The 26309-nt window shown below is 43.9% G+C and overlaps 1 protein-coding gene across 1 annotated transcript in view; it reads right to left on the bottom strand.

Moving 5' to 3' along the window:
• Nucleotides 1-1917: 1917 nt before the first annotated feature.
• The window catches only part of arhgef40 (Rho guanine nucleotide exchange factor (GEF) 40), a 31737-nt gene continuing 7345 nt past the window's right edge, over nt 1918-26309 (bottom strand). Inside the window, exons 2-26 of the mRNA XM_061960815.2 lie at nt 19022-19111; nt 18821-18928; nt 17839-18124; nt 16636-17752; nt 16329-16558; nt 16088-16258; nt 15889-16003; nt 15714-15807; nt 15565-15654; nt 15166-15282; nt 14946-15044; nt 14730-14881; nt 10907-11045; nt 10720-10839; nt 10366-10557; nt 9812-10297; nt 9361-9737; nt 8979-9228; nt 8806-8895; nt 7113-7319; nt 6069-6248; nt 5783-5963; nt 5025-5138; nt 2826-2923; nt 1918-2756 (exon numbers count right to left, since the gene is read on the bottom strand). Coding sequence (XP_061816799.1) covers nt 2730-2756; nt 2826-2923; nt 5025-5138; nt 5783-5963; nt 6069-6248; nt 7113-7319; nt 8806-8895; nt 8979-9228; nt 9361-9737; nt 9812-10297; nt 10366-10557; nt 10720-10839; nt 10907-11045; nt 14730-14881; nt 14946-15044; nt 15166-15282; nt 15565-15654; nt 15714-15807; nt 15889-16003; nt 16088-16258; nt 16329-16558; nt 16636-17752; nt 17839-18124; nt 18821-18928; nt 19022-19111 — 5130 coding nt within the window. The 3' untranslated portion in view covers nt 1918-2729. The remainder of the gene's footprint in view (nt 2757-2825; nt 2924-5024; nt 5139-5782; nt 5964-6068; nt 6249-7112; nt 7320-8805; nt 8896-8978; nt 9229-9360; nt 9738-9811; nt 10298-10365; nt 10558-10719; nt 10840-10906; nt 11046-14729; nt 14882-14945; nt 15045-15165; nt 15283-15564; nt 15655-15713; nt 15808-15888; nt 16004-16087; nt 16259-16328; nt 16559-16635; nt 17753-17838; nt 18125-18820; nt 18929-19021; nt 19112-26309) is intronic.

Here is a 26309-nt window from a genome sequence, read left to right as displayed (position 1 = left end):
CATGAGGGAGGGGATGAAATGAAAGATGTGGGGAAAGTGTGTGACGGGGGAGATGGGTTGAGGACGTGTGTGTGTGTGTGTGTGTGTGTGTGTGTGTTTGTTGTGAGGAGGATATTCAGGGAGAAATCAATGGAAGGGAGGAGGGATTGATTTAGGGGTGAGTAAGAGGAGGAGTGATATGTGGCTATGGCGGCTGTCCTTTTTGTCGCAGTGTCAGTGTATTGATACTGTAATACACTCCACGCACACACACACACACACACACACACACACACACACACACACACACACACACACACACACACACACACACACACATCAACCCCCCTCAACAATGCTACCGTGACAACGGCTGTCACGGCGACGCCTACTGGCACAATGCTGCCACAATACTGAGGGCACTGAAGCATCGCACTCAAAAAGAGCGAGAGAGAGAGAGACAGGATGGATGGATGGGAGGAGGAGGAAGCAGGGGAGGAGAAATATGGAGGGATAATGTTACACAGAAACACATTTGATGGCTTTTAGAGATTCGGTGGAACAATGTAAAGTAAACACACAAGCGTGAAGATTTGACCCAGCATGACCCCTCCTGACTTGGAATCCTGATCTGGAGTCCCCCATGTGTAAAAGAATGGGACACACTCGTGGAAGACTATCGCTGCTGGGATGAGCCTGCATCATTATTGATATGAATGTTGCATGTGATGCTGAATGGAATTTGAATGACCAAAATGGAGTCTCTTTGGCAGAGGCCAGCTCTGCAGGGTTTGAAGTATGCCAATTAAAAGGTCTTTCAGGGGGTGCGGGGTTGGGGGGAATCTTTTGAGCGATTGTTGGTGTCAAAGCAAACATAAAAAGATTCACTGTGCTTAAATGTCTGCAGTGTAAGAGACCCCCCCCCCCCCCCCCCCAACAGACCCCCTCGCAGCTTGATGGGAGGTTTACAAAAATCACCGCTCGACTGCCTCCCTGTAAGTCATGTTAACGCCTGATGACCAGCCTCATACAGAGTGTGTGTGTGTGTGTGTGTGTGTGTGCGTGTGTGCGTGCGTGCGTGCGTGTGTGTATGATGTATAGTTGCCTGGCTGAGCCCTCCCCCACCCTAACCCTTCCTAATATGATGTAAAAAGCTAATCGCATGCAAATGTCTGTTGTCCCGGTAACCAGGCCTGAAAAATCCCTTTGATGTCTCCCCCCCGACTCATTCTCTTCACGTTCTCTTTGTTTGCCACAGTCAACATCCCACTCCCCCCCCCCCCCCCCCCCAATCGCCCCCCCCCCCCACACCCCCACACCCCCACACCCCCACCCATTTTCCTCCTTGCCTCGCCCGCCGCTCTCACTCTCTCTCGGCCCTCGCCATTCCAGAATGGGAGGTTAGGAGGGGGAGCGGGGGGGTAAAGTTCCACTTTTTTGTGTCTCTGTCTTTCTATGAGCTGCTCACTCTTTTCTTCTTCTCTGCCCTCCACTGAGCCTCCCTGTCTGTCGCTCATTTCCCATCATTCCCACCTCCTGTCCCTCACTCCCCCCCGGCTCTGCCCCTTCCTGTCTCCCCCCCCACTCCTCCCCACCTCCCCTCGGGCCTTTATCTCCCATTCCTTACACACACATCCACACAATATAGCCTCTCTCCTTTTAGGCATTTGATCCGTGCAACTATTTGATATGGTGGTGCATGTATCAAATGGCTGAGGGTGAAGTAGGCCTGCGTGTAACAGCGGGCTGTTCCACGGAGTCTCCCCTCCCTCTGAAGAAGCAACAATTAATCCATTAGTCAATCCTCTTTGTGTTTAATGTCACACATCTTGTTTAAATTTAGCCAAAAGTCATGATTGGATCGTTTGCTATGATCATGTGAGCGCACACACACACACACATCACATGCACATGTACACACACACGCACAACCCCCAGAAAGGTGTCAATATCCAGTTTTTATTATACAAGGAGATGCTTGCACCGACATTCCTTCCTGTAAACTGAGTAAAGTGGTCGGCAATGTTGTGCAAGAATGATGCATCCTGAAAGAGACAGTCTACATAGCTACACATGAACTAAATGATATTTAACTCAATATTAAACAAAGTCTCCATCAAATGGAGGCACACAAATGTACTTGCCTTTGGCATGCAGAATATACTGTATGAACATATTACATTATGGTCACTTTAAACCCTCCCCACACTTCTCATGACATTGCAAAAGTGTGCGTGTGCACAGTCCCACCTATACATCGGCGTGACCCTAAAAGGCTGGATGAACGGCGCCACTCGCCACTTCCTGTTTACCATCAAATGCCTGGGTCATGTGATGCAGTCGGGCAGTTTAGACTGAGTGGTTTGTTCAGCCCGGTGGGGGTGCGGCGGGGGTCACACAATGGCCGCTTTGTGCGATTCAAGTCGGTGTCATTGACTCTGCCAGCCCCGCGGACTGGCACATCCAAGATGGCGGCCTGCGGAGACCCCGCTGGCGCTTGTCACGCTTTAATAGGGTGAGATGTAGATTCTGTTCATATTATAGACAGCGAGGAGTTGCACGGGGGTCAATTCAGACCAATAAAAGTTCTTCCTTCCAGTCCAGTTTAGCTTGGTTGTGAGCACTTTCAGAGGGAATGTGAACTGTAAACATTGCTTCTCGACATTGAATACTGTTTCTAGCTCCTCAGCTGCCACCTGAGTAAGTAACCAGAGTACCAGTTCCGGAACTTACTCGCGGTGCAGTGACGGCTACACTGCGGTAGAGGGCGACTGGATCTGGCGAGGAGAAATAAATAGCATCTGTGAGCCAGGCTGTTATCGTGTGTTCAATACAAGATAAGTCACCTGAGAGCTGCCTGTCAATCCGGAGCCCCTCCCTGATGCCGGGGACCCCCCCTCCTTGTGGCTTCCGACGGAGGAGGAGTCTGAGCAGCTGCTGTGCACTAAAGTGTGAGGGGAAGAGTTAACAGGAGCATTTCGGAAAGACATGAGAGAGCGACTAAGAGACTCTGAGGCCATTTTAGTAACTAGCCTTCATCCCACAGGACAGTTAATGATGGCCTACAATGAGACACCCGGAGGCCATAATGTGCATTACACTGGCCTACAACCTTCCATTTTCGAGCCGTTGGTTTTCATAGCAATTAGGGAAAATCAAATTTTGTCATGTTGCTTCCATAGTACATATTTAACCCAAAGGGTCAGGCAAAACTCCCTTGTCCTCATGGACCCAAAGTACACTATATTGCCAAAAGTATTTGGCCACCCATCCAAATGATGAGAATCAGGTGTCCTAATCACTTGGACCAGCCACAGGTGTATATAATCAAGCACTTAGGCATGGAGACTGTTTCTACAAACATTTGTGAAAGAATGGGCCGCTCTCAGGAGCTCAGCGATTTCCAGCGTGGAACTGTCATAGGATGCTATGACCTGGACCTGTGCAACAAATCCAGTCGTGAAATGTCCTCGCTCCTAAATATTCCAAAGTCAACTGTGGGCTTCATCACAAGAAAATGAAAGAGTTTGGGAACAACAGCAACTCAGCCACAAAGTGGTAGGCCATGTAAACTGACAGAGAGCGGACAGCACATGCTGAAGCGCATAGTGCAAAGACTTTCTGCACAGTCAGTTGCTACAGAGCTCCAAACTTCATGTGACCTTCCAATTAGCCCACGTACGGTACGCAGAGAGCTTCATGGAATGGGTTTCCATGGCCGAGCAGCTGCCTCTAAGCCGTACATCACCAAGTCCAATGCAAAGCGTCCGATGCAGTGGTGTAAAGCACGTAGCCACTGGACTTTAGAGCAGTGGAGACGCTTCTCTGTAGTGATGAATCACACTTTTCCATCTGGCAATCTGATGAACGAGTCTGGGTTTGGAGGTTGCCAGGAGAACGGTACATTTCGGACTGCATTGTGCCGAATGGGAAATTTGGTGGAGGAGGAATTATGGTTTGGGGTTGTTTTTCAGAAGTTGGACTGGGACTAAGGAGTTCCAGTGAAAGGAACTAAGGATACCAAAACATTTTGGACAATTCCATGCTCCCAACCTTGTGGGAACAGTTTGGAGCGGGTCCCTTCCTCTTCCAACATGACTGTGCACCAGTGCACGCACAAAACAAGGTCCAAAAAAACATGGGTGACAGAGTCTGGTGAGGATGAACTTGACTGGCCTGCACAGAGTCCTGACTTGAACCCGATAGAACACCTTTGGGATGAATTAGAACGGAGACTGAGAGCCAGGCTTTCTCGACCAACATCACCAACATCAGTGTGTGACCTCACCAATGAATCACACTTTTCCATCTGGCAATCTGATGGACTAGTCTGGGTTTGGAGGTTGCCAGGAGAACGGTACATTTCGGACTGCATTGTGCCAAATGGGAAATTTGGTGGAGGAGGAATTATGGTTTGGGGTTGTTTTTCAGAAGTTGGACTGGGCCCCTTAGTTCCAGTGAAAGGAACTAAGGATACCAAAACATTTTGGACAATTCCATGCTCCCAACCTTGTGGGAACAGTTTGGAGCGGGTCCCTTCCTCTTCCAACATGACTGTGCACCAGTGCACGCACAAAACAAGGTCCAAAAAAACATGGGTGACAGAGTCTGGTGAGGATGAACTTGACTGGCCTGCACAGAGTCCTGACTTGAACCCGATAGAACACCTTTGGGATGAATTAGAACGGAGACTGAGAGCCAGGCCTTCTCGACCAACATCACCAACATCAGTGTGTGACCTCACCAATGCGCTTTTGGAAGAATGGTCGAAAATTCCTATAAACACACTCCGCAACCTTGTGGACAGCTGCAAAAGGTGGACCCACATAATATTGAACCCTATGGGTTAGGAATGGGATGGCACTTCAAGTTCATATGTGAGTCAAGGCAGGTGGCCAAATACTTTTGGCAATATAGTGTAGGTCAGAAAATGTTTCCAAATTAAAACTTAAACCTTTCGCAAAATCGGAATATTTTCATTTTCCTTTAATGGCACACTGCGAACCAAGGAAAGCAGCACAGGAAATGTCCATCAAAAAACCCACCTCTGTCGCTGAGGCTGCAGGCCGAGTCCAACTCTGATGAGGTTTGACTTCCGCTGGCGTCCAGCAGCAGCTTGCTGGACACGCCCATGCACAGCGACTCCTTCAGACACAACTCTGACAACACAAATGCACATATTTTTACAGAGGCCAAAGCAACAGGTGGCATGTTAACTCTAGACCAGGGGTGTCAAACTCATCCCGCCCCGCGGGATGAGTTTGCTCAGTATGAAAATTAACCTAAAAATTTTGAATGAAAGAAACAGCTGTTCTAAATGTGTTTACTGGATGTCGCAATAGCAAATATTTGTGTCTTTGTAGATGATGCTGCATATGTACAAAATAAACCACATGATGTAAGTACATCAGTCGAGGAAAATGATCAAACTACATAAATAACATCCTGTAATTTGATTTTGATATTTTTTTTTTATCTTGATAGATTGAAAATTAACCCCAATGAGTTGACTGATGATATAAAAATCAAAATGACAAATAGAATACTATTAACTGCAACATGTAAGGTAAGAGAAACCCAACATTATGATTTGTACAATTTCAGAATGTTCTATTTTTAAACAAAGAGAACAATCTGAAGTTGTTTTTATTTTTAAGTTATTGTGCTGTCATTTTAACAGTTCGGCCCACTTGGGAGTAGATTTTTCTCCACGTGGCCCCCGATCTAAAATGAGTTTGACACCTCTTGCTCTAGAGTGTTAGGTAATTTCAGTCATTTTGATCTGTCCGGGGTCAGTGATCACCTGTGTTGTTGATGGCATGAGTCCACAGCATGTGAGCGATGTCCTGGGTCCAAGTCTTGCGCTCGTCTCTGTCCCGGGCCTGCAACATGATGCAGTCACGTAGCCGGGGAGCCTGTCGTACCCAAACTTCAAACTTGACGCCCTCTTCACCCACACTCTGTGTCAGGGCCATGTCTGCCGTCTGCGGGGAGTAGGGTGGGAGGTCAGGAAGGTATGGAGTGGATGGCGTAAGGAAGTCACAGTACGATGGACCTCTGGGTAACAGATATTTTCTTTCATGACGTACCTTCATGCAGTATTTGTAGCTGTAGGCGCAACGTCCTGGCCCGGCGCTCTTGTGCTTGGTAAAGATGATAGCGTGCTGGTATAGGAAGACCCTCCTTACGCCGACACGCTTCCTGCGGGTGCCGCCGCATACCGTCAGCTCGCCTTGACGCACTAGCTCGCCACGCTCTGCTACGGCGATCTTGACAAACACACAGATGACAACACATCAGGACTCATATCCAGTCTTCATCAACGGCACAGCAGTGGAGATCGTAAGCAGCACCAAGTTCCTGGGGGTGCAGATAACTGACAATATGACCTGGTCCCTACACACCGGAGCTCTTGTAAAAAGAGCTCAGCAAATGAAAAAAGCACAGCTCTCTCCCCCCATTCTCAGCACATTCTACAGAGGCACTATAGAGAGCCTACTGACCAACTAGATCTCTGTCTGTACTGGAGCCTGCAATGCCTCAGACTGGAAGTCTCTCCAGAGAGTGGTGAGGACAGCAAGCGGAAAAGATTATCAGGACTCCTCATCCTCCTATGCAGGAGATCGCAAAAAGCCGCTGCCTGACCAGGGCTCAGACAATCTGCAGAGACTCCTCCCACCCCCACCAAGAACTGTTTTCACTGCTGGACTCTAGAAAGAGGTTCCGCAGCCTCCGTAGCAGAACCTCCAGGTTCTGTAACAGCTTCTTCCCTCAGGCCATAAGACTCTTGAACGCATCATAATAATCCCCTCAATTCCCCTCAAAAATGGATTAACTCGCTGGACTATAAAGACAATATAACATACATCCATAAATTTGGATGCTTATGCAAAAGTGCAATATATTTATATGTACAGTATTCTATTTATATCTGCACCTTATTGCTCTTTTGTCCTGCACTACCATGAGTTAATGCAACGAAATTTTGTTCTTATCTGTACTGTAAAGTTCAAATTAGAATGACAATAAAAAGGAAGTCTAAGTCTAAGTCATATCGTTGCTTTACATGCTAGTGTCTTCTTCTTGTTGAGCAAAGAAAATGGGATATCCCAAAGTGGGACAGGCTCTCTCACCGGACACCCGACGATGAGGTCACTGGCCCTGAGGTCCTCGCCGTGCCGCTGGACGTGTCTCAGGATGGAGAGGGCGGAGTCTGAGGCGGGGTTGATGCCACCCAGCTCCCCCAGGGCCTCACAGTACTGCTCTAGTCTCTGAGTCGGGGCCTGCAGGCAGTGAGGGAAGGACAGAGGCGAGACGGGGGAGGCAGCGGGGAGCTTGGACTGTGGGAGGGTGGAGATGATGAGGGGTGCGTCAGGTCATGTCGAAGACACAAGCATGCATTTGATAAGAAGACACATTATTTTACTTAAAAACCAAAATGACGATGAATGAATGAATGAATGTGTGGGTGGCTCACATGTAAAATATAAGAAAATAATCTCTTTAATCCCATGTTTCCATCATTGATGAATTCATCTTCAGAGCATCGAAACTGTAAACACAATCTAAGAACGCCTCCTAGTGGTGGTTTGATGGAATTGTACCCTGCAGCCCTGTGAGAGTGTATTTGTGGGGCTCCGTCAGTAACCCCACCGTGCCGCTTTCTTTTTTAGCAGCTTTCCCGCCATAATCCGCCATAATTGGCTTTCGTCGTGTACATTTAACATGTAATCAGCTTTCCCACTTCATTTCCTCTACTTCAGTTTATTCGGTCAGAACTTGTATGAAGACCTGGAAATAAGATTTACTCTAAAGTCTTTTTTAACAAAAAAAATCTTAGGGTACATTAAACATAGGTTTTTTTATTGCAAGTTTGTCCTTAAATAAAATAGTTAACATACAAGACAACTTGTCTTTTAGTAGTAACAAACAAAGGCTCCTAATTTAGCTGCTGACGTATGCAGTAACATATTGTGTCATTTCTTATTCTTTTATTTTTGTCAAAATGATTAAGGACAAGTGGTTATTTTCTGTTTCAACATGTCCTATCTACACTTCGGTTAAAATGTGATATTCACTTATTCTTCTGTTGTTTGATACTATACATTAGTTTTGGATGATACCACAAATTTGGGAATCGATCCGATACTAAGTCGTTACAGAATCATACATTGGTCATATTAGAAGTCCTCATGTGTCCAGGGCCATATTTCCTGAGTTTATACACATAATATACATTTTTTTAAAAAAGAAGATTTTGTGATGCTAAAAAATATCGATGTAATCATAGTAGTATCAACTAGATACACTATTGTACTACTTACTTACAGTGGATGTTAGGTGTAGATCCACCAATGGCGTTTGTTTATATCGTAGCGTTCTGGAAGAGTTGGTGCTGCAGGGAATTCTGAGAATTTGTTCTGTACTGTTTATATTGTTGTTGTTTGGTGTGGTTTCACTATATAGCACATATTTATGACAGTGTTGGCATTGTTCATACTGCCACCCTCAGTGTGACATGTAAGGCTGTTGAGTAAGTAAGCCTTCATTCAATTGTGTGCAGTATGTTCAAAGTCAAGATGATTGCGTCATTAGTTCACTGTCGGGCACAATGAAATCCTGATGTGATTTGTAACTTATTTGTTATGCAAAAGTGGCTCAACTCGCCACAAAACTAACACGGAGAAGATAGATTTTCAAAAATTATTTTAAAGATTGAAAGATGCAATCAATCCCACATGAGTGCTCGGCATTGTTCGTGGGTGCGCGGGCCCCGAAGCACCCACGGGATCGGCGCCTATGAGCTGATGTTCAAAGATGACTCACTTTAAAGAAGTCAGTAGCTTGTGTGACCAGCGTGGAGTCCAGTTTGGGTTTGTTCCGGATGTACTGAGAATACTGCAGAAACTGCTCCCGCTGTGACAAAGTAAACCAAATAACTTTTTTATGAAGACAAAATGGATGTATGATGTGACCCCCCCTCTAAACCTTCGACTCACATATTTGCTGAAACAGTCCTGTTGCAGAAGGCTTTGCACAAGCGCGTCTTCCATGGCAGGGAGTAGGTACTGCGAGTGGAAGTTGTTCAGGCCAGTCCAGTTGGGGAAGAGGGTATCTGCTTTCCCCCTGATAAAGGCGGGCGTGTCTGAGCGCTCCAGCAGGGGGAGGTAGGTCTCCTCCACCCCCTTGAGGACGGCCATGTACTGTCGCTCGCTGCTCAGCATCCTGCACCAGAGCAAGTAAAGCTTGCTGCATGGGAGGGAGAGAAGAGATGGTACTGTAAGTGGGCACATAGACCAAGTAGTAATGATGACATGAGATTTCGAACCACTCATACACACGCACACACAGAGAAAAACTTAGTGAAAAGGGGTCCAACACCTCTGAGCCGTCGATTGCGCCCGTTCGCTCCCCGTTTCCCTCTCGGTTCTGCCCAGCAGCACATGTTGCCGTGGTGACCCAGTGTGGTCCACCACCTCCTTGCTGCTGACCTCCACTCCCCTGATCAACACACCACCTCCTCCTCCAGCGGGGCCGCTCCATCCTGGCACGGCAGTGGCCATGCTGGTGGTGATGACCGGGTCTGCCAGCGCCCGTCGCCCCAGCCAAGACATGGGGGAGGTACGGCTCACACCACCTGTCGGGGACTCGGCAGGTTTTGGAATGGCAGCGCCTCTGCGAGGTGCCAGGAGGGCCTGGAGGTCAAAACTGGGGTGTCTTTTTCTTGGCGGCTTTGGAGGGTGGGGTGGCTCTGTGGGCTGAAATGGTACAGACTTGACTAAGAACTCTGTGCTCCTGCAGAATGAGTACAAAACAAATCAAATGTACTCACACTTTTCTTTGCTGAATTTAGAAGGTTCTGCAGGAACTTTCCTCCCCCTGCCACCTCTTTTTTGTTCCCTCGCTCATCTCCTATCTTCAGCGTAGAGCAGGTCTGCGGCCTGAACAGCGACGCCAGCGATCCCCAGGACTGCAAACCATCCTCACCTCCTCCGCCCCCCATTCCCCATTCCCCCTCTCCCTCTAGACCCAACACATCCCACAGGTGGCTGGCGGTGGGGGGTCTGGGCTTAACCTGGCCATGGTTTTGGGAGCGGTCAGACTGGAGGAAGCGCGGCTTCACCTGTGCTACAGTCCGCTGGTAACGCTCCATCGTCTGAGTCCAGAGATCCAGGAGTGTCCCCCCACCCAGCTCGATGGCTAACGACTGGGCATCCTGGAAGCGGGACGGCGGAATGGGAGGTAGAGAGGCCAGAGGGCAGATGGGGGAGGATGAAGATGAGGAGTTGGAGGACACTTCATCGCACCATTGAGTGGCCTGAAATGAGATATCAAAGCTTCATGTCAAAGCCTCCTGTGTTTGCAGGATGTCCTGTGTCAGCTGACCTCAGTCAGAGTGGAGAGCAGCCTCTGCGTGTTGTCCAGCGTGGTCCAGCAGTCGGACAGACAGTGGGACATGTCCCGCAGACGTTCCCTGACCGGAGGAAGTTGGATCTGAATGTCATTCAGGCCGACCCATTCTAACTCAGACCATGTCTCCAAGTCACTGAGCACAGAGAGAGTCCGACTGTGCAGCTCCTGCAGGATTTAATTGCGTCAGGTATTTCTGTACAGCACATTACCACTAGGTGGTGTCAAAGTAATCAACAATCTAGTTCTGTATGGCTTTAACCTAACATTGTGAAACTAAAACATGTTTTAATCTTCGTACACATGACAACTTCTGAAGCCAACGCTCACATTTGCAGTTTCTCGTAATGTTTTGAACTTTTGCTGCTTGAGCGAAAGTCTGCTGAGCGAAAGGGGTGGCTCCTTGTAGTCGTCCAGCTGCCCTTGGACTTGCTCAATCTCCTGGTCACACTGGGATTGAAATCATGAAGATATTAGCAAACATGGATAGAATTTATGTATGTTCTCTCAAAATCACCTTTTTCAGCTGATCCACCAAGCTGGCCAGTCGTCCCAGCGCGTCCAAGTCATGACCTCTCTGGTTGGACAGTTGCACCAGTCGATGGAGTGCGTCGTCCACGCTGTCGTAAAGTTTGGAGGTTGCAGCGAGTGCCGCCCTTACAGGAGAAAAAGGAGATCAGGTTTTAACGAGTTTGAGTCCCAGTTATGTAACTACTGCAATGGACTGATTCTCGTTTAATCTGCCAAAGTTGTGGATTGCATACAAAAACCAGCACAAACATAACAATCTTCTTCTCCAGCTGGTTTTCATTATTTTCCAGAAGACAAACAACTTCCCAGTCTGGAAGTCATCCACAAATCTAAGCAACATTGGAATGTTTTATAACCGTACATTAAGGGAATGATCCATTTTTAATCACCAAGTTGAGAAAAGACATAGCAGGAATGTGACAATAATGTGTTCCCTTCTTATTGCGGGGGTGTAAGTCAATTTCCGCAAAGTAGGGGCGCCTTTTATTTTAATAATTCATATCCGGGGTGTTCAAACTGAGGCCCACAACTATTTTTTTATTGGCCCACATTCTAAGGACAAAATAAACTCATCTCGGATTAGAACATTACATAAAAAAAAACAAGAAAAAATTGAACTTGGACACCAAAATGGTTTTCATGTGTGTCTTACTGTATATGATTTCCGGGCATCTTGTCATGATGAACATGTGGACAATTTTTTTGCAAAATACGGTACTTTTTAAAGTGTGCTAAAGTCTTCAAAAAGGTTTTAGTTGGCTGAATAATATTAGTAAATAATAATAAGAAATTAAATATCTCAAATACATTGCTTTACCTATATGACACAAAAGTTGTGAAATGCTTTGCTCGGATAGTTTAGCATATATTGGTTGACCCATATTGTATTGGTTTAAGTCCCTTTTTAAATTCCAAAATTATACATCTAGGTGGCAAGTTGTCCAGGGTTTACCCCACCTTCTGCCCGCGTGCAGCTGGGATAGGCTCCAGCTCACCCGCAATCCCTAAAGGGACAAGCAGTACAAAATGAAGAGATGGATGGATGTATACATCTTTCAATTTTACTGTATACGGCCCTCCCTGGAAAAAGTTTGAATTGCCCTTATTTATATTTATATTATATGCATTTAAAACCCTTGCAAGCCCACCACACACTCTGCATAAGCTTTTGCACACAATTCCAAACACTTCCTATGCTCTTGAAACACTTTATACACTCTAAACCAGCTCAGTGGCCTTGTGGTTAGAGTGTCCGGCCTGAGACTGGGAGGTTGTGAGTTCAAACCCCAGCCAAGTCATACCAAAGACTATAAAAATGGGACTCATTACCTCCCTGCTTGGCACTCAGCATCAAGGGTTGGAATTGGGGGTTAAATCACCAAATGATTCCCAGGGCATGGCCACCGCTGCTGCTCACTGCTCCCCTCACCTCCCAGGGGGTGAACATGGGGATGGGTCAAATGCAGAGGACACATTTCACCACGCCTAATGTGTGTGTGACAATCATTGGAACTATAACTTTAACTTTTAAAACCAAGGTATTTTTAACATGAAACGTAAAAGACACAGTCAATTTGACTGGAGAGTTCCATATTTTCTTCATATTCCCATCATTTGGAAATATAGGCAGGCACCCCTTCTTTAGTTGTATTGCTACAACCTGCAACAATGCATCTAGCAGCCATATTTGATCATTCTTTCAAATTCTCTGCAAAAATAACATTATTTGGGATGAAGATTCCACCAAAACACATGTGATATGAAACTGCCTGCGGTGGGTGACATCAGCAGGCTGATGCAGGCCCGCTAACATATCGGAGCTAAAAGTGGGCCTTCCAAAATGTGCCTTATCTTGTTTGAAAACAAGCCTAAAAGCACTATTGTGTCTATTTTGGGGTAATTTTACCTATCAACATAATTTCAGGTCCAGAAATCTGAAATAAGTGCCAATGTAGTCAGCATGAGAGGGGCCCTTTAAATGAATGGGCACGCAAATCTCAATGTTCCCAATGACACTTTAAATCCACAATTTACTGAGACAGCAGTCAGTAAACCGTGACGTGCTGAGGTAACACTGTATCTTAATACCAAACCGTCGAGACATTTAACCTCACAATAAGAATATCGGTACATCTGGTCACGTGTTTGTATTTTTTTCCGCTATAAAGTACTTCTATTCGCCTTGCATGTTCAGGTGAGAACCCTCATGCGAGTGGCTGAAAATTGAGCGCGAGTCACAGAAGAATAAGAAAGACGAAGAAGAAGATGAAACAATTAAAGGTGTTATAATGTTGGAACTGGAAATTCAATAGCGTGGTTTGGACAACGCTCAGTGGTGTGCCGTCAGGGCCAGCAAGGCCTTCTTTGCTGGTCTAACGTAACCAGAAATCATGATCATAATTAAAGATTAAAACATTTTTTTATTTACTTTCCCTAAATATCTAAAATGATTCATATTATGATGTCATATTATGCACGTTCCACTGCTTTTGTTTTTAGTTTTAGTTTGTATCCAATCAGAATTCAGCTAGCTTATGTTGCCATGTTGTACCAAATCTGCCCGGAGCATTCAGAATCAACAATGCACTGTAAGTGAACGGGGACATACAGTTGATAGACAGTTGCCATAGCCAATCAGATCACGAGTTGTTGTCAGTAAGGCCTTCTAGATGGCCTCACGTTGAACGTGACATTTACGCGTCCTGTGATTGGATACTCACCGGGACCGTTAGCGGATGAATTTGACAACACATGGAGTTGATAGACAGCTGCGATAGCCAATCAGATCACACGTTGTTGACAGTAGATGTTCTGTTACAATTAAAAGTTGTAAACTCTTATTGTTAAAGTGTGTCATGCTTGTTATTGAATTAACATTGTTACATGTGTATTTGTCGCCATCATGTGGTCAGGGCAGTTAATATATCTTTGAGAAGTGTGTACTTTGAATCAAACTTTATTGACCGGAAGTTGCATAAGCCAAGCAGATACATTTACGGTATATGTTTTAATTGCTGATACGTTATAATTTCTTTTTTAAATGCGCCAGAAAATACCTCATTTTGTATACTGTTGATGTGGTTCAATGCCCAATAATGTGTTCCTGTATAGTATTTCTCCAGCAATGATCATGTGGTGACATCAATTATGGTATTTTGAGAGGTAATCATTGAAGTCGGAAATCACTGAAGGCCTAGGTGGGAAACGCACGGCCCGCCACTGACAACGCTAGGACTTTGCATTGTGTAAGAAGTGTTTGAAGAAAATTCGCTACATGGGTAGCATGACGATCATGCGTGACCACATTGTTTATCGCCACCCTGAGCTTGCACAAATGACTGTGCCACTGCCTACCAGTTCGTCAAACCAAACAAGTGTCAACTCTTTTTTTTTTTGAGCCGAGGCTTGTTCACATTTAGTTCTTTAGGAAATATTTAGGCCAATCTGCCTAAAAGAGAATTTTTTTTTTTTTTTTATAAATATTTGTTATGTTTGCACTGTGGATTTGATCTATTTGAGACGTGTATGTTGTATTTACTGAGTTTAAAATAGTTTCACTATTTGTCTTTTATAACAATTATTTTGCACTACATTGTTTTTGCACAATTGCTGTTTGTACTCTGGTTAAAATATGATGCAAAAATATATAATTTGACACCAGCCAAATTTTCTTTGTTTTATTCCTACATTTTTGCAGCATTGCCATATTGAGATATTATCAATATTGTGAGCCATATTTCTAATATTGTATCGTATTGTGAGGTACCCAGAGATACCCAGCCCTATTTCACACGGTAGGCGTCTTTTACCTGCAATCTGGCGACTTCCGTGACAGCCCGGATGCACTATTGGTCAATCCTGCCAGCCAGGCCCCGCCCCTATGCTGGAGCTCAGTTAAGCGCTGGTCGGCGAGGACACTCGTCATGAGGCAGCGGTGCTTATCGATGCTCGCAGGAACATCCTGAAAAACCAGCATTAACCTTATCCGGTGGACAAATCGAATGAAACAACATTCTCCTACTCACCTTTATGTTGTTGACCACTGGCTCTCTGTCTATGGATTGTAGTGCATCTCTCAGTAGGAGGAGGGCGCTCTCGCAGCGCTCAGTCAGACTTTCCAAGCTCTGAAATGATGTGAAATTCTTGTGTAAGCCTGGGAGAAAATCTGTTTAAAAAAAGTAACCATTTCCAGCTCATTTTCCTATCTCAAATGATAATTAATGGAAAGGAATGAGTGTTTCTTACCAGTCGAAAGGAGAGCCAGTCTGAGTGGCAGTGGCTAAAGTCACCCCCTATCTCTGTGGGCAGCTGTTGCCTGTCTACAAACTGCTGAAGGACCCCTGTTCCTCGCACTACATGGACCTGAGACAGGAAAAGGATGCAATCTCATGCCAGGAATGCAGTCTGGAGCATGTGGCAAAAGGCTCCACTAAAGGTCAAGCACATATATGAGCTAACACAATTATGGGTTGCCACTTGACACGCCAATATGCAACAATTTGAGCTATTTTCTTAAAATGTGCACAATGTGTGTGTGAGGCTGAGAAATGCCAGCTAATGCAAAGTAAGACCAGGATAGCATGCACAAAGTTAACATTGTGGTATGACAATTTTGTATCAAACCGGACTAAAGGGGCCACTGACCTCTGTTCCCTCTTCAAGGTTATAAGACATAGTCTCTTGCTCTTCATTCACCAAAACCAGCACTGATCCAAGACCATTAGGAACCAAACGCTGTAACGCACATGTACAATCAGCTGCTGTGCAAGCGTTCTCTCATTGTGGTCGCTCACCTGGAATAATCTTAGTGCACAGAGGCAGTGCGAGGATGGCGATGAGCCTCTGCTGTCCACCAACACTGTCACACCTTTTTGTTTAGCTACAGGTCTGATAAAATAGGATAAAAGGAAATATGTGTCAAAGTCAGAACCTCTATCTTAAGTCACTCAAATGCAAGTTTAGGGTTACAAGGTCATCTTGTGGTAGCAGGCCAGGATCCGGGCCAACTCTTTGCTGTTGGAATCTTGCCCAGATGCGTCCGTCTCTGCTATAACTAGAGCACGTCCCAACCTGTCCACCGTACCTGTGGTCCGTCGGGAAGTGGTATTATTAAAGATGATACTGTGAAATAAATGTATCAATCAAAGGTATAATTTTTGGAAAATACCCATCATCCTCAGCCGTCCTGATTGCAGGAGCTCTTTGTCCAGTTCACGAAGCAAGGGATGCTCTTCACATGCGATACCGTTGAGTTTGTTTCTCTCGCTACCCTCGCCATTGGAGTGGTTTAAGGTGCATGATTGGCCGTTGCAGACCGGCAAAGGCAAAGATGGAGCCGCTGTTGTGAGATACAAAAGGACAATTCACTCTTTCTGGGTTCATTTAGAAAGTCTAGTATTTAATCCAACCTCCACTGCTCCTCTTCGAGCCAACGTGAGTCGAAATGCATTCAACGTCAGATGACTCGAGTCCTATCGGTTGTGAAAGACATTCCTCTGTGACAGATTGTTTTGTTGAGCTGCAGCAGGAAGTGGAGCTTGGATGAGGGGGAGCTTTCCCCTGTAGTTTGGAACCTTTCTGGGCAGTCCGTCCACCTGACCGAGCCCTACCTTTGGCCCCCATTCCTCTTTTCTTCCTCCTTGAGATGAAGCACAAGATGCTTTTATAAAATACTAAACACTCACATTAAGGTTGTGTTTTACATATAAATAATACCTTGGAGCTCTGAATCCTGAAGCTTTGACTTCCTTTCCTCTTGAAAAGTCTTTATTCTTTTTTCTACCTTCATCCTGTTCCGTCTGTGCTATTTTGGCACTATCTGTGATGGTGCAAGCTGCATCTGCAGTGAATGATGTGTTTGTTTCATCCAATGTTGGCTTTGCTGCATCACTGTTTCCACCAAGTGGTTTATCTGTATCCTCAAACACAAAGTCTGAATGGGAGCCCTGATCGGAGCATCCCTCTATAACATGCCCGACTTTAAGGTTAATGGAGTCGAGGTGTTCTATGGGGACCAAACTATCACTGCTCTCAGAGTGTTTGCTCTTTATGTCCTCTTTGCATGGTTGCGTAATCCCATTAATCTCTCGCTCACCACCAACGCCAGGCCTCCGCTCTCTAAACAGGCCATCAAAACTTACCTCAGTGTCTCTTTTTGTTTTGTCACCATCATCATCATCATCATCCTGAGTAGAAGAGGAGTAAGATTGTCTTGCGTCTATGTTTCCTGGCGGAGGCATAGGTGATTGCACATGCTCCTTGGGAGTAGTCAAATCGGATTTGACTCCAGCAATCCCTCGAAAGCTGCCAAAGCCATCCATTCGTCCATAGCCCACAATTTTTCCCCTCCGGACCTTAAAGGCCCTACCCCTCTTGCAAAGAGGCAATGTCTTGGTTTTGGATATTGCATGCATCTCAAGGTACCTCTGCTTTGAGTCAACACCCCCATCTGGACCCCCTCTTGGCTCCAGCAGCTCCACATAGTCTCCATCAAGTTCAGGGCGTCTCGATGTCCGCCCAAGCCCATCTTCACTGCGCCTTCGCCGAGGCAGTGCAGCCTCTAATTCCAAACCATCCGGCGGTAAGACATTCTCTTCTTCCTCATCCCAAGACCAGGAGTCAAGTTCTCCGGAAGAAGAGCCGCCCCAGCCCCCAAAGCTGCTTTCCCCTTCACTGGGCTGACGCTGGGACATGTAGCCACCCTCGGGGTTGGAGATCAGGCCAGCTTCCTCAGATGGGTCATGGATAAATTTGGGGTAAACCACCTCTTTCCATGGAAGGCGCACCACACCGTCACAACTGCTCACCAAGCAGGTATCAAGGCCACCGCCAACTAAAGAGAAAAATCAAGGTGCGCTGAGCATAAGCCACTTCCCTCAACCCCACATGCACTTTGACCATGGCCCTTCCGAGCTTTACCTTCCCTTTTGTGGCCACGTTCTTTGTTGATGGAGTGAAGCCACTCGCTGGTAAACACAAGAGGGTGCTGGGACTCGGGAACAAGGATTTCTTGGACGGTGCGACCCCCTGGGGCAAGACACTTCAGAGCAAGGCGGGGACAGCGCGTGGAGAAGGGCACCACCTGCAGGTAGAAGTCATTACAGCGCAGGAGCCTCCAGTCCAGCGTAGAGAGCTGGACCACCACTTTCTCGCCGAGACACAACGGCCAGCCAGAGTGGAGGAAGAGGCAACCCAGGTACTGGGACTGAGGTGGAGTAGACAAAAAGAGCATATGAATTCTTAAAACATGGTCAACTGTTAAGACTGCTAGTTTAACTTCTAAGACTTGTCATGTTGTGTTTGGGATATTTCACTAAAGTCCTCCCTCACGTCTGCCTTTTGTGACCTCTGTTCGTCTTTGGACAAGTCTGTAAGCTGTCGCCGTAACTTTGGTGACTTTTTTCCCCTCCAAATGTTTGTGAGTGAGTCGACTTTCTGTAGCTCCTGTCTTCCTTCAGCTCCTTCCCTCTTTCAATGAGTTTTCAACTCTTTCCCCCCCATCCCTCTTTGCCCCACCCTCAGTCTCAAAGAGCCCACTGTAGTCTGCAACTTAGAGTATCTTCAATTTTTCAGGCAGGCTGGCTTGTAAATGAAGCCCACACTACCAATCTTTCTCTCCCTAAAACTCCCTCCGTTAATAGTCAAGGTCTCTCTCTCTCTCTCTCTCTCTCTCTCTCTCTCTCTCTCTCTCTCTCTCTTTCTCTCGCTCTCTCAATCTCTCTCTTTTCCTCCTTGCACACATCTGGAAATAATTATTGTCATGACTCAACATCTTGCTGCAGCTCAGCAACAAGGAAAAACAAAACCTTGCAAGTGCATGTGTGTGCACTGCAGAGTCTTAACTTTACTCTATAGTGAGCAAGAGTTTTATGCATGCTACTTTATTCTCCGATAGACTCACACAGGCATGCTGCTGCAGCTTGTGCAGGAGGTGTTTGGCAGGAACAAAGTAGTCCAGGAGGTAACGCAGGCTGTCGTGCTGGTAGGTGGACTCCAGCACGGAGAAGACCTGGGAAAACACATTGAAGAACATGTAAACATGTGTGAGCGCCGTGTGTCTTTTGTCTGTTTCTGTGTGCACGCATGCATGTGTGTGATGTACCTGCGAGAGGAGAGGAGGTGCTGTACTTTCAAAGGGAGGGTAAAGAGATGAGAGCGCCCCCTGCACGCAGTCCTCCATAGCCTCTGATGCCTAATTGGGACAAGAGAGGTTGTATTAAGTTTATGTTCTACACACACACACACACACACACACACACACACACACACACACACACACACACACACACACACACACATTCTCTCTCCTCTTGGCTTCCTGTTGAACATTCTGGGGCGTGTCAAACATTTCCCTTGGAGGACACACCAACGCATGCACCGTACACACACACATGCGCACACACACACACACACACAGACACCCACACACGCACACACACGCAAGCATGCATCTCACACAGTGTTTATTTTTCCACAATGCAACTTTTTCACCCTTTCAAAACTTTCCTTCTGCAACACCCACCCAAACACCAGGCCACCCCCTCTCCCCAACTTCCTTCACTTATGTTTTCTTCCCCTCAACTTCCCTAGTTTTACCTCCACTTGTGACATCTGACAACAATTACTGGGGAGTTTCTCGACGACTCTTGCTGCATTTAGATGAATAAGTAAAAGCAGTACGGCTCAGAAAAATACATTTGGCACTTATTCTCATTGGCTGTGTGTTGGTAACGTTGGCCGGCGTGTTTCTCCTTAGACGGCGTACAGAGCCATTCACATATTTAAAGAATGGCATGTGACAGACAGGAAGTGGCATTATGCTTTCCAGTCAGCTCAGCATGCCCGTGAAAGCAGTGTTGCTGTTATGTGTAAACAAGATCACACATACATGTCAAACTGGACTGACTCAGTACTCCCACAGTGCTGGTCGAGTTCATGCTATGCTGAGTGCATGGTAGGGGAGTCCTAAACCTTTCACTTCTGACTATGAGTTTTGAGTTGAGTTGAGTTTGAGTTTATTTCCAACATGATACATCACAATTTCCAGTTTCTATTCAACATGTTCGAAAAGGAAGAAGCAGAGCTTATTTAATCCTACCCCTTTTCTTTTATATAACAGTTGCTAAAACTTGTGTTCACTTCCTGTTCTCAATTCATTCACAATATACTCCATAAGTAATAACACTAAACATAAATAAATAATACTCGGTGATATGAGAAAGATTATCTTGAAAATGAATGGATGGATGAGATAAATTCAGAATGCTTATAATGTTTTTTCTGCTTTGTACTTTGTAAACACTTTAAGTTTGAAGAGTTTCTTGAAGTGGATCATATCAGTAAATTGTTTGATTTCTTTGCTTACTCCATTCCATAATTTCATTCCACATACTGATATATTGAAGGTCTTAAGTGTTGTATGTGCGTACAAATGTTTTAAATTACATTTTTCTCGAAGATTATATTCCTCCTTTTTTTTTTAGAAGAATTGTTGTATATTCCTGGGTAGCAGGTTATAGTTTGCTTTGTGTATAATTTAAGCTGTTAGCAAATTCACTATGTTGTGGAATTTCAGTATTTTTGATTCAATAAATAAGGGGTTTGTATGTTCTCTATATCCAACATTATGTATTAATCTAACTGATCTTTTTTGTAACACAGTTAATGAATGAAGTGTACTTTTGTAGTTATTTCCCCATATTTCTGCACAATAACTCAGATATAGTAACACTAATGAGCAGTAGAGCAGTGGTTCTCAACCTTTTTTCAGTGATGTACCCCCTGAGAACATTTTTTTAATTCAAGTACCCCCTAATCCAGGGGTCGGCAACCCAAAATGTTGAAAGAGCCATATTGGACCAAAAATACAAAAACAAATCTGTCTGGAGCCGCAAAAAATTAAAAGCCATATTACATACAGATAGTGTGTCATGAGATATAAATTGAATTAAGAGGACTTAAAGGAAACTAAATGACCTCAAATATACCTACAAACGAGGCATAATGATGCAATATGTACATATAGCTAGCATAAATAGCTAGGGTGACCATTTCCATGACACCAAAAAGGAGGACATTATGCGGCATATCAATAAATTACTATGGTGTACATAGGACTCTGGTATACTCTTATTTATAGTACAATTTTGAGTGGTTTAAAGATGATGTTTGTGTGGCTGAATAGGAAAAAATATTAAAGTCAAGTGTTTGTTAACAGTATTTGTATTTATTCAATACATTGTGGTGTTCAAAAAGTGACCACTGAGATGAATCTTTTCAAGTGCAGAGTGCCACAAAGCATAACATGTGTGGACTTAAATGTAGTTAACATATATAATTAAAAAAAAAATGACACAAAAAATTGTCCACATCAACATCAAGGCTGCTTGCTGCATAACTGGTTGCGTTATGCAGAATATGGGCCAAACAGTTTGCAGGGAGCACATCTTTTTGGCTCAGTTTCAGCTTCTGATACACACTGTTGTGTTTGCCACAATTGACACTGGCATTGTCTGCTGCATATGCAGACATGTTTTTCACCTCTAAGCCAGACATCTCAAGTTTTGCCAGCAGCTGGTTTGTTATGGCTTCTGACGTTTCGTTGCTGTCACTATAAAAATCCAACAGGACATGTTGGATGCCTTCATCAAAGTGAAAATACCTTACCACAATGGGAAAACACTTGTTTGTTGCTTTATTTGAGGCGTCGGTTGCCACGGAAAAGGGTAGGTTGTTTTCTTTTATGTAGTCGGTATGTTCCTGTACCGAATAGTGAGTGATGACGTTCTCGCACAATGCCTTGGCTTTTGTTCGGCCACAGGCCACCCCTTTAGCTGTGGGCTAGTCACTGAAAATCTCCCGGTCCACTTTCATGCCGCAGTCTAAACTTCTGTAGGGCTGGTGATGCTTTACAGCAGTGGTTCTCAACCTTTTTTCAGTGATGTACCCCCTGTGAACATTTTTTTAATTCAAGTACCCCCTAATCAGAGCAAAGCATTTTTGGTTGAAAAAAAGAGATAAAGAAATAAAATACAGCACTATGTCATCAGTTTCTGATTTATTAAATTGTATAACAGTGCAAAATATTGCTCATTTGTAGTGGTCTTTCTTGAACTATTTGGAAAAGAATATATAAAATAACTAAAAACTTGTTGAAAAATAAACAAGTGATTCAATTATAAATAAAGATGTCTACACATAGAAGTAATCATCAACTTAAAGTGCCCTCTTTGGGGATTGTAATAGAGATCCACCTGGATTCAGGAACTTAATTCTAAACATTTCTTCACAAAAAAAGAAATCTTTAACATCAATATTTATGGAACATGTCCACAAAAAATCTATCTGTCAAGACTGAATATTGCATTGTTGCATTTCTTTTCACAGTTCTTTTTGACAGACATTTTAGTGAGGGTCAAACCATCATGGCATGGGGGAAATTCTGGGTTTATGGTAATGAATGGAATAGCCTACTTGATTTGATGTTCAGTTTATGAACTTACATTACATTACATACCCCCAGGGGTACGCGTACCCCCATTTGAGAACCACTGCTTTACAGCATGGTACACCTTGCACAGCTCCGCAGCGGTTATCTTGTCATCCAGGGGCGACGAAACTTCACGAAAAAATGTCCTCATTGAAGAGGTACCTGCCGCACGTTTATTACTTTTATGTTTATCCGCGCACCCGCATGCCGTTCAATTGCAGCTTTCCCCTGACTACTTACGTCGACATCACATCGACAAAGTGTGCAGAAGCCATGGAATGAGTCTCGACTGCTTTTCGTTATAAATTTGTGCTCTTTTATCCATTCAGAATCAAACGAGGTCTTGCGTTTTGGCATGATGCTAACTTTCTGTCAATGTCATATGCCGCAGCAGCACATGGACTCTTGTTTACTTTTTTAACCAATGATAAGCAGATTTGTATCCGACACCGCTCTTAGCCAATCATTTGATACGTTACTGCGTTGGGGCATTTTTTACGGTCTTTGATTGGCTATTGCGCTGCAGCCCAGCAAAGATGAAAAAACACCGCTCTTCAAGCCTAGTGCCTCAAAAAGGAGGACAAATACGTGTCCGGCTTGATGCTGCGCCGGACAGGGCATTAAAAATCCGGACTGTCCGGCCTAAATCCGGACACCTGGTCACCCTATAAATAGCATGTTAGTATCGATTAGCTTGCAGTCATGCAGTGACCAAATATGTCTGATTAGCACTCCACACAAGTCAATAACATCAACAAAACTCACCTTTGTGCATTCATGCACAACGTTAAAAGTTTGGTGGACAAAATGAGACATGAAAAGAAGTGGCATAAAACACGTCCTAGCAAGTCGGAGAAAGTTATATATGTAAACAAACTACGGTGAGTTCAAGGACCGCCAAAATTAGTAGGACAAAATGGCGCTCGCCAAATACTCGAATCAGTGAGACCTGTTTAATATAAACAGTGTACTTTATAACAATTAGGGAGGTTTGCGTCACGTTTGTCCTCCTACGGAAACCATATTAAAACAATTCTTCATACATTTTTGAAAAAGCTCCAGAGCCACTAGGGCGGCGCTAAAGAGCCGCATGCGGCTCTAGAGCCGCGGGTTGCCGACCCCTGCCCTAATCAGAGCAAAGCATTTTTGGTTGAAAAAAAGAGATGAAGTAAAATACAGCACTATGTCATCAGCTTGTGATTTATTAAATTTTATAACAGTGCAAAATATTGCTCATTTGTTGTGGTTTTTCTTGAACTATTTGGAAAAAAAGATATACAAATAACTAAAAACTTGTTGAAAAATAGTGATTCAATTGTAAATAAAGATTTCTACACATAGAAGTAATCATCAACTTAAAGTGCCCTCTTTGGGGATTGTAATAGAGACCCATCTGGATTCATGAACTTAATTCTAAACATTTCTTCACAAAAAAAGAAATCTTTAACATCAATATGGAACATGTCCACAAAAAATCTAGCTGTCAACACTGAATATTGCATTGTTGAATTTCTTTTCACAGTTCTTTTTGACAGACATTTAAAAAAAATCTCACGTACCCTTTGGCATACCTTCAAACACCCCCAGGGGTACGCGTACCCCCATTTGAGAACCACTGCAGTAGAGAATATTAAGTGATTTTTGGTCTAGAACATGTTTTGCTTTATTCATTATTGACGTGTTTCTTGCTACTTTATGTTGTATATTTTTTACATTTCCAGTTCAATTTAGTCGATCATTATACCTAGAAATGTGGTTTAATTTACTCTTTCAATTTCTATTCCGTCTATTTGTATGTTTGACTTTCTCTTCTACTGTTACCAAATAGCATTATTTAAGTTTTACTGAGATTCAAAGATAGTCTGTTTTTGTCAAACCATCTTTTTAATTTGTTAATTTCTTCTGTTGTTCTTTGCATTAGCTTTTGTGTGTGACTATGATACCGATATTGTAGCCTTGACTATCGGTTCGATACGATATCAGCACAAATCATACGTGTAACGGAGGCCAGCCAGTGCAGCTGTGCCAAATGTGCGTTGACACTTTTAAGAGTTTGCGCTGGACAATCAGCTTACAGTTCGGGCTTTTAGCTCAATGCCTAGCGCGCTCAACTCTCATTGGGAGGAGCCAGATTTGAGCTTCGAGCGGGACGGTGCCAGGGGCTCGACCAGGCAGATTACACTTGTCTAACTTATTTTGTGAGTCAGGGTCTTTTCAATTAAAAAAAAAAAAGTCCAATTGAAGACCCTTTCAAGACCACAACAAATACAATTCAAGACCAATTTTAAGAAAGTGAAAACACATGAAATACAACAGTTTTAGTTAATTATTGTTACAATAAGGGAACAAAATGCAAAAACTGAGGGGGCCAGTTGATACATTTTGTGCATTAAAGCTTCTAAAACCACTCCAATGTAGGTCGATATACTGTATTACAGGTTGCTTTCTATTATACCTGTAGGTGATAAAGTAAATTACTGTAATACTGTTTCCCTCCGCATTCCGTTATCAGTAGCCAGAGGAGCCTGTTGAGTGCTAGACTGCTTCATCCCAAGTGCAGGACTAAAAGACTAAAACACTCCTTTGTCCCACACGCCATCAGACTGTACAACTCCTCTCTGGGGGGTAGAGGGGTACTAGGATGACAGGGGATGCAAAACAATAACAGTACTGAAATAAACTGCAACAAAAAACAGTGCAATAACAGTGCAATACATTTTCATAACATGGTCACTACTGGATAGTTTCTCTTGTTATATTCTTATTTTTACAGTTATGTTTTTATTTTTATTGTTATATTTTCTATTTTATTTCCCATTATTTATTATTTGCTTTTTAAATTTGATCTCAATTCTGTACACTGCTGCTGGAATTTTAATTTTCCTGAGGGAACTCTCATGAAGGAATCAAAGTACTATCTATCTATCTATCTATCTATCTATCTATCTATCTATCTATCTATCTATCTATCTATCTATCTATCTATTTATCTATCTAATAATTTAGGCTGTCAAACAATTACAATATTTTATCATGTTGTCCATAGTTAATCTTGTCATTAATCACAATGAATAACAGATAAACATTTCCTTTAATATGTTTACGTTAAATAATTTTCAAGTTTTAACCCTATTAACATGGGACTGGAACTTTTGTTAGCTTTATGCCAATGTTTGTTTATTAAATGTTATGCTCTTTTTAAACTGCTCAACAGAAAATGGGCATATAAACTATTTTACTGACAATAAAATATATTACCTATGGTGCTCAGGTAATAGTGTAGTATTGCTAGGCAATCTGCCCGCTAAACATGTTATGAGGGAATATACACATTATTTTAGCTTGTCAGAAAATGTGCGCCCTCTCTATAATCCTCAATTGCTGTACCAGCATACATATTACATTAACAAACATTTTTACAATCAAAGCATAATTGTAGCATTCCACATTATTAATGTGCTAAACTCGTATGTAAACTCCACCCCATTGAATTCAAGCACTCCAGCAGCACCGGGCAGCTGGCCGGCATTTGGTCCAGTGATGACTCAGTTCAAAGCAAACGTGGATGAAAATGGCTTTGGTCTTGTCAGTAGACTAACCTGCCAGGGCTTTGGAGCTGGGTTTGCCATTCAATGTACCCTTTTGTATGTATGTATGTATCCATTTCTGCTCTCTACTTCGTCCTGCTTTTGGCTCAAAATCAACTGGAACACAGTTGCAAGACTGAGGGTCACACAGAATATGCCCATGTTGTCAAAAAAAACAGTGCAGTTAAAGGAAAATGTTAACTTATTATCGTGTTACCTTTGACAGCCTTACTAATAATACATTAAATTGACCAACAATCGTATTTTTACAATAAGCCGCCGACCAGTATAAAACCAGCATTAGTCAAAGAATG

The sequence above is a fragment of the Nerophis lumbriciformis genome, linkage group LG05 (genome assembly GCF_033978685.3).
Source record: "Nerophis lumbriciformis linkage group LG05, RoL_Nlum_v2.1, whole genome shotgun sequence".
NCBI lineage: Eukaryota > Metazoa > Chordata > Actinopteri > Syngnathiformes > Syngnathidae > Nerophis > Nerophis lumbriciformis.
This window is presented reverse-complemented; position numbering and strand designations above follow the sequence as displayed.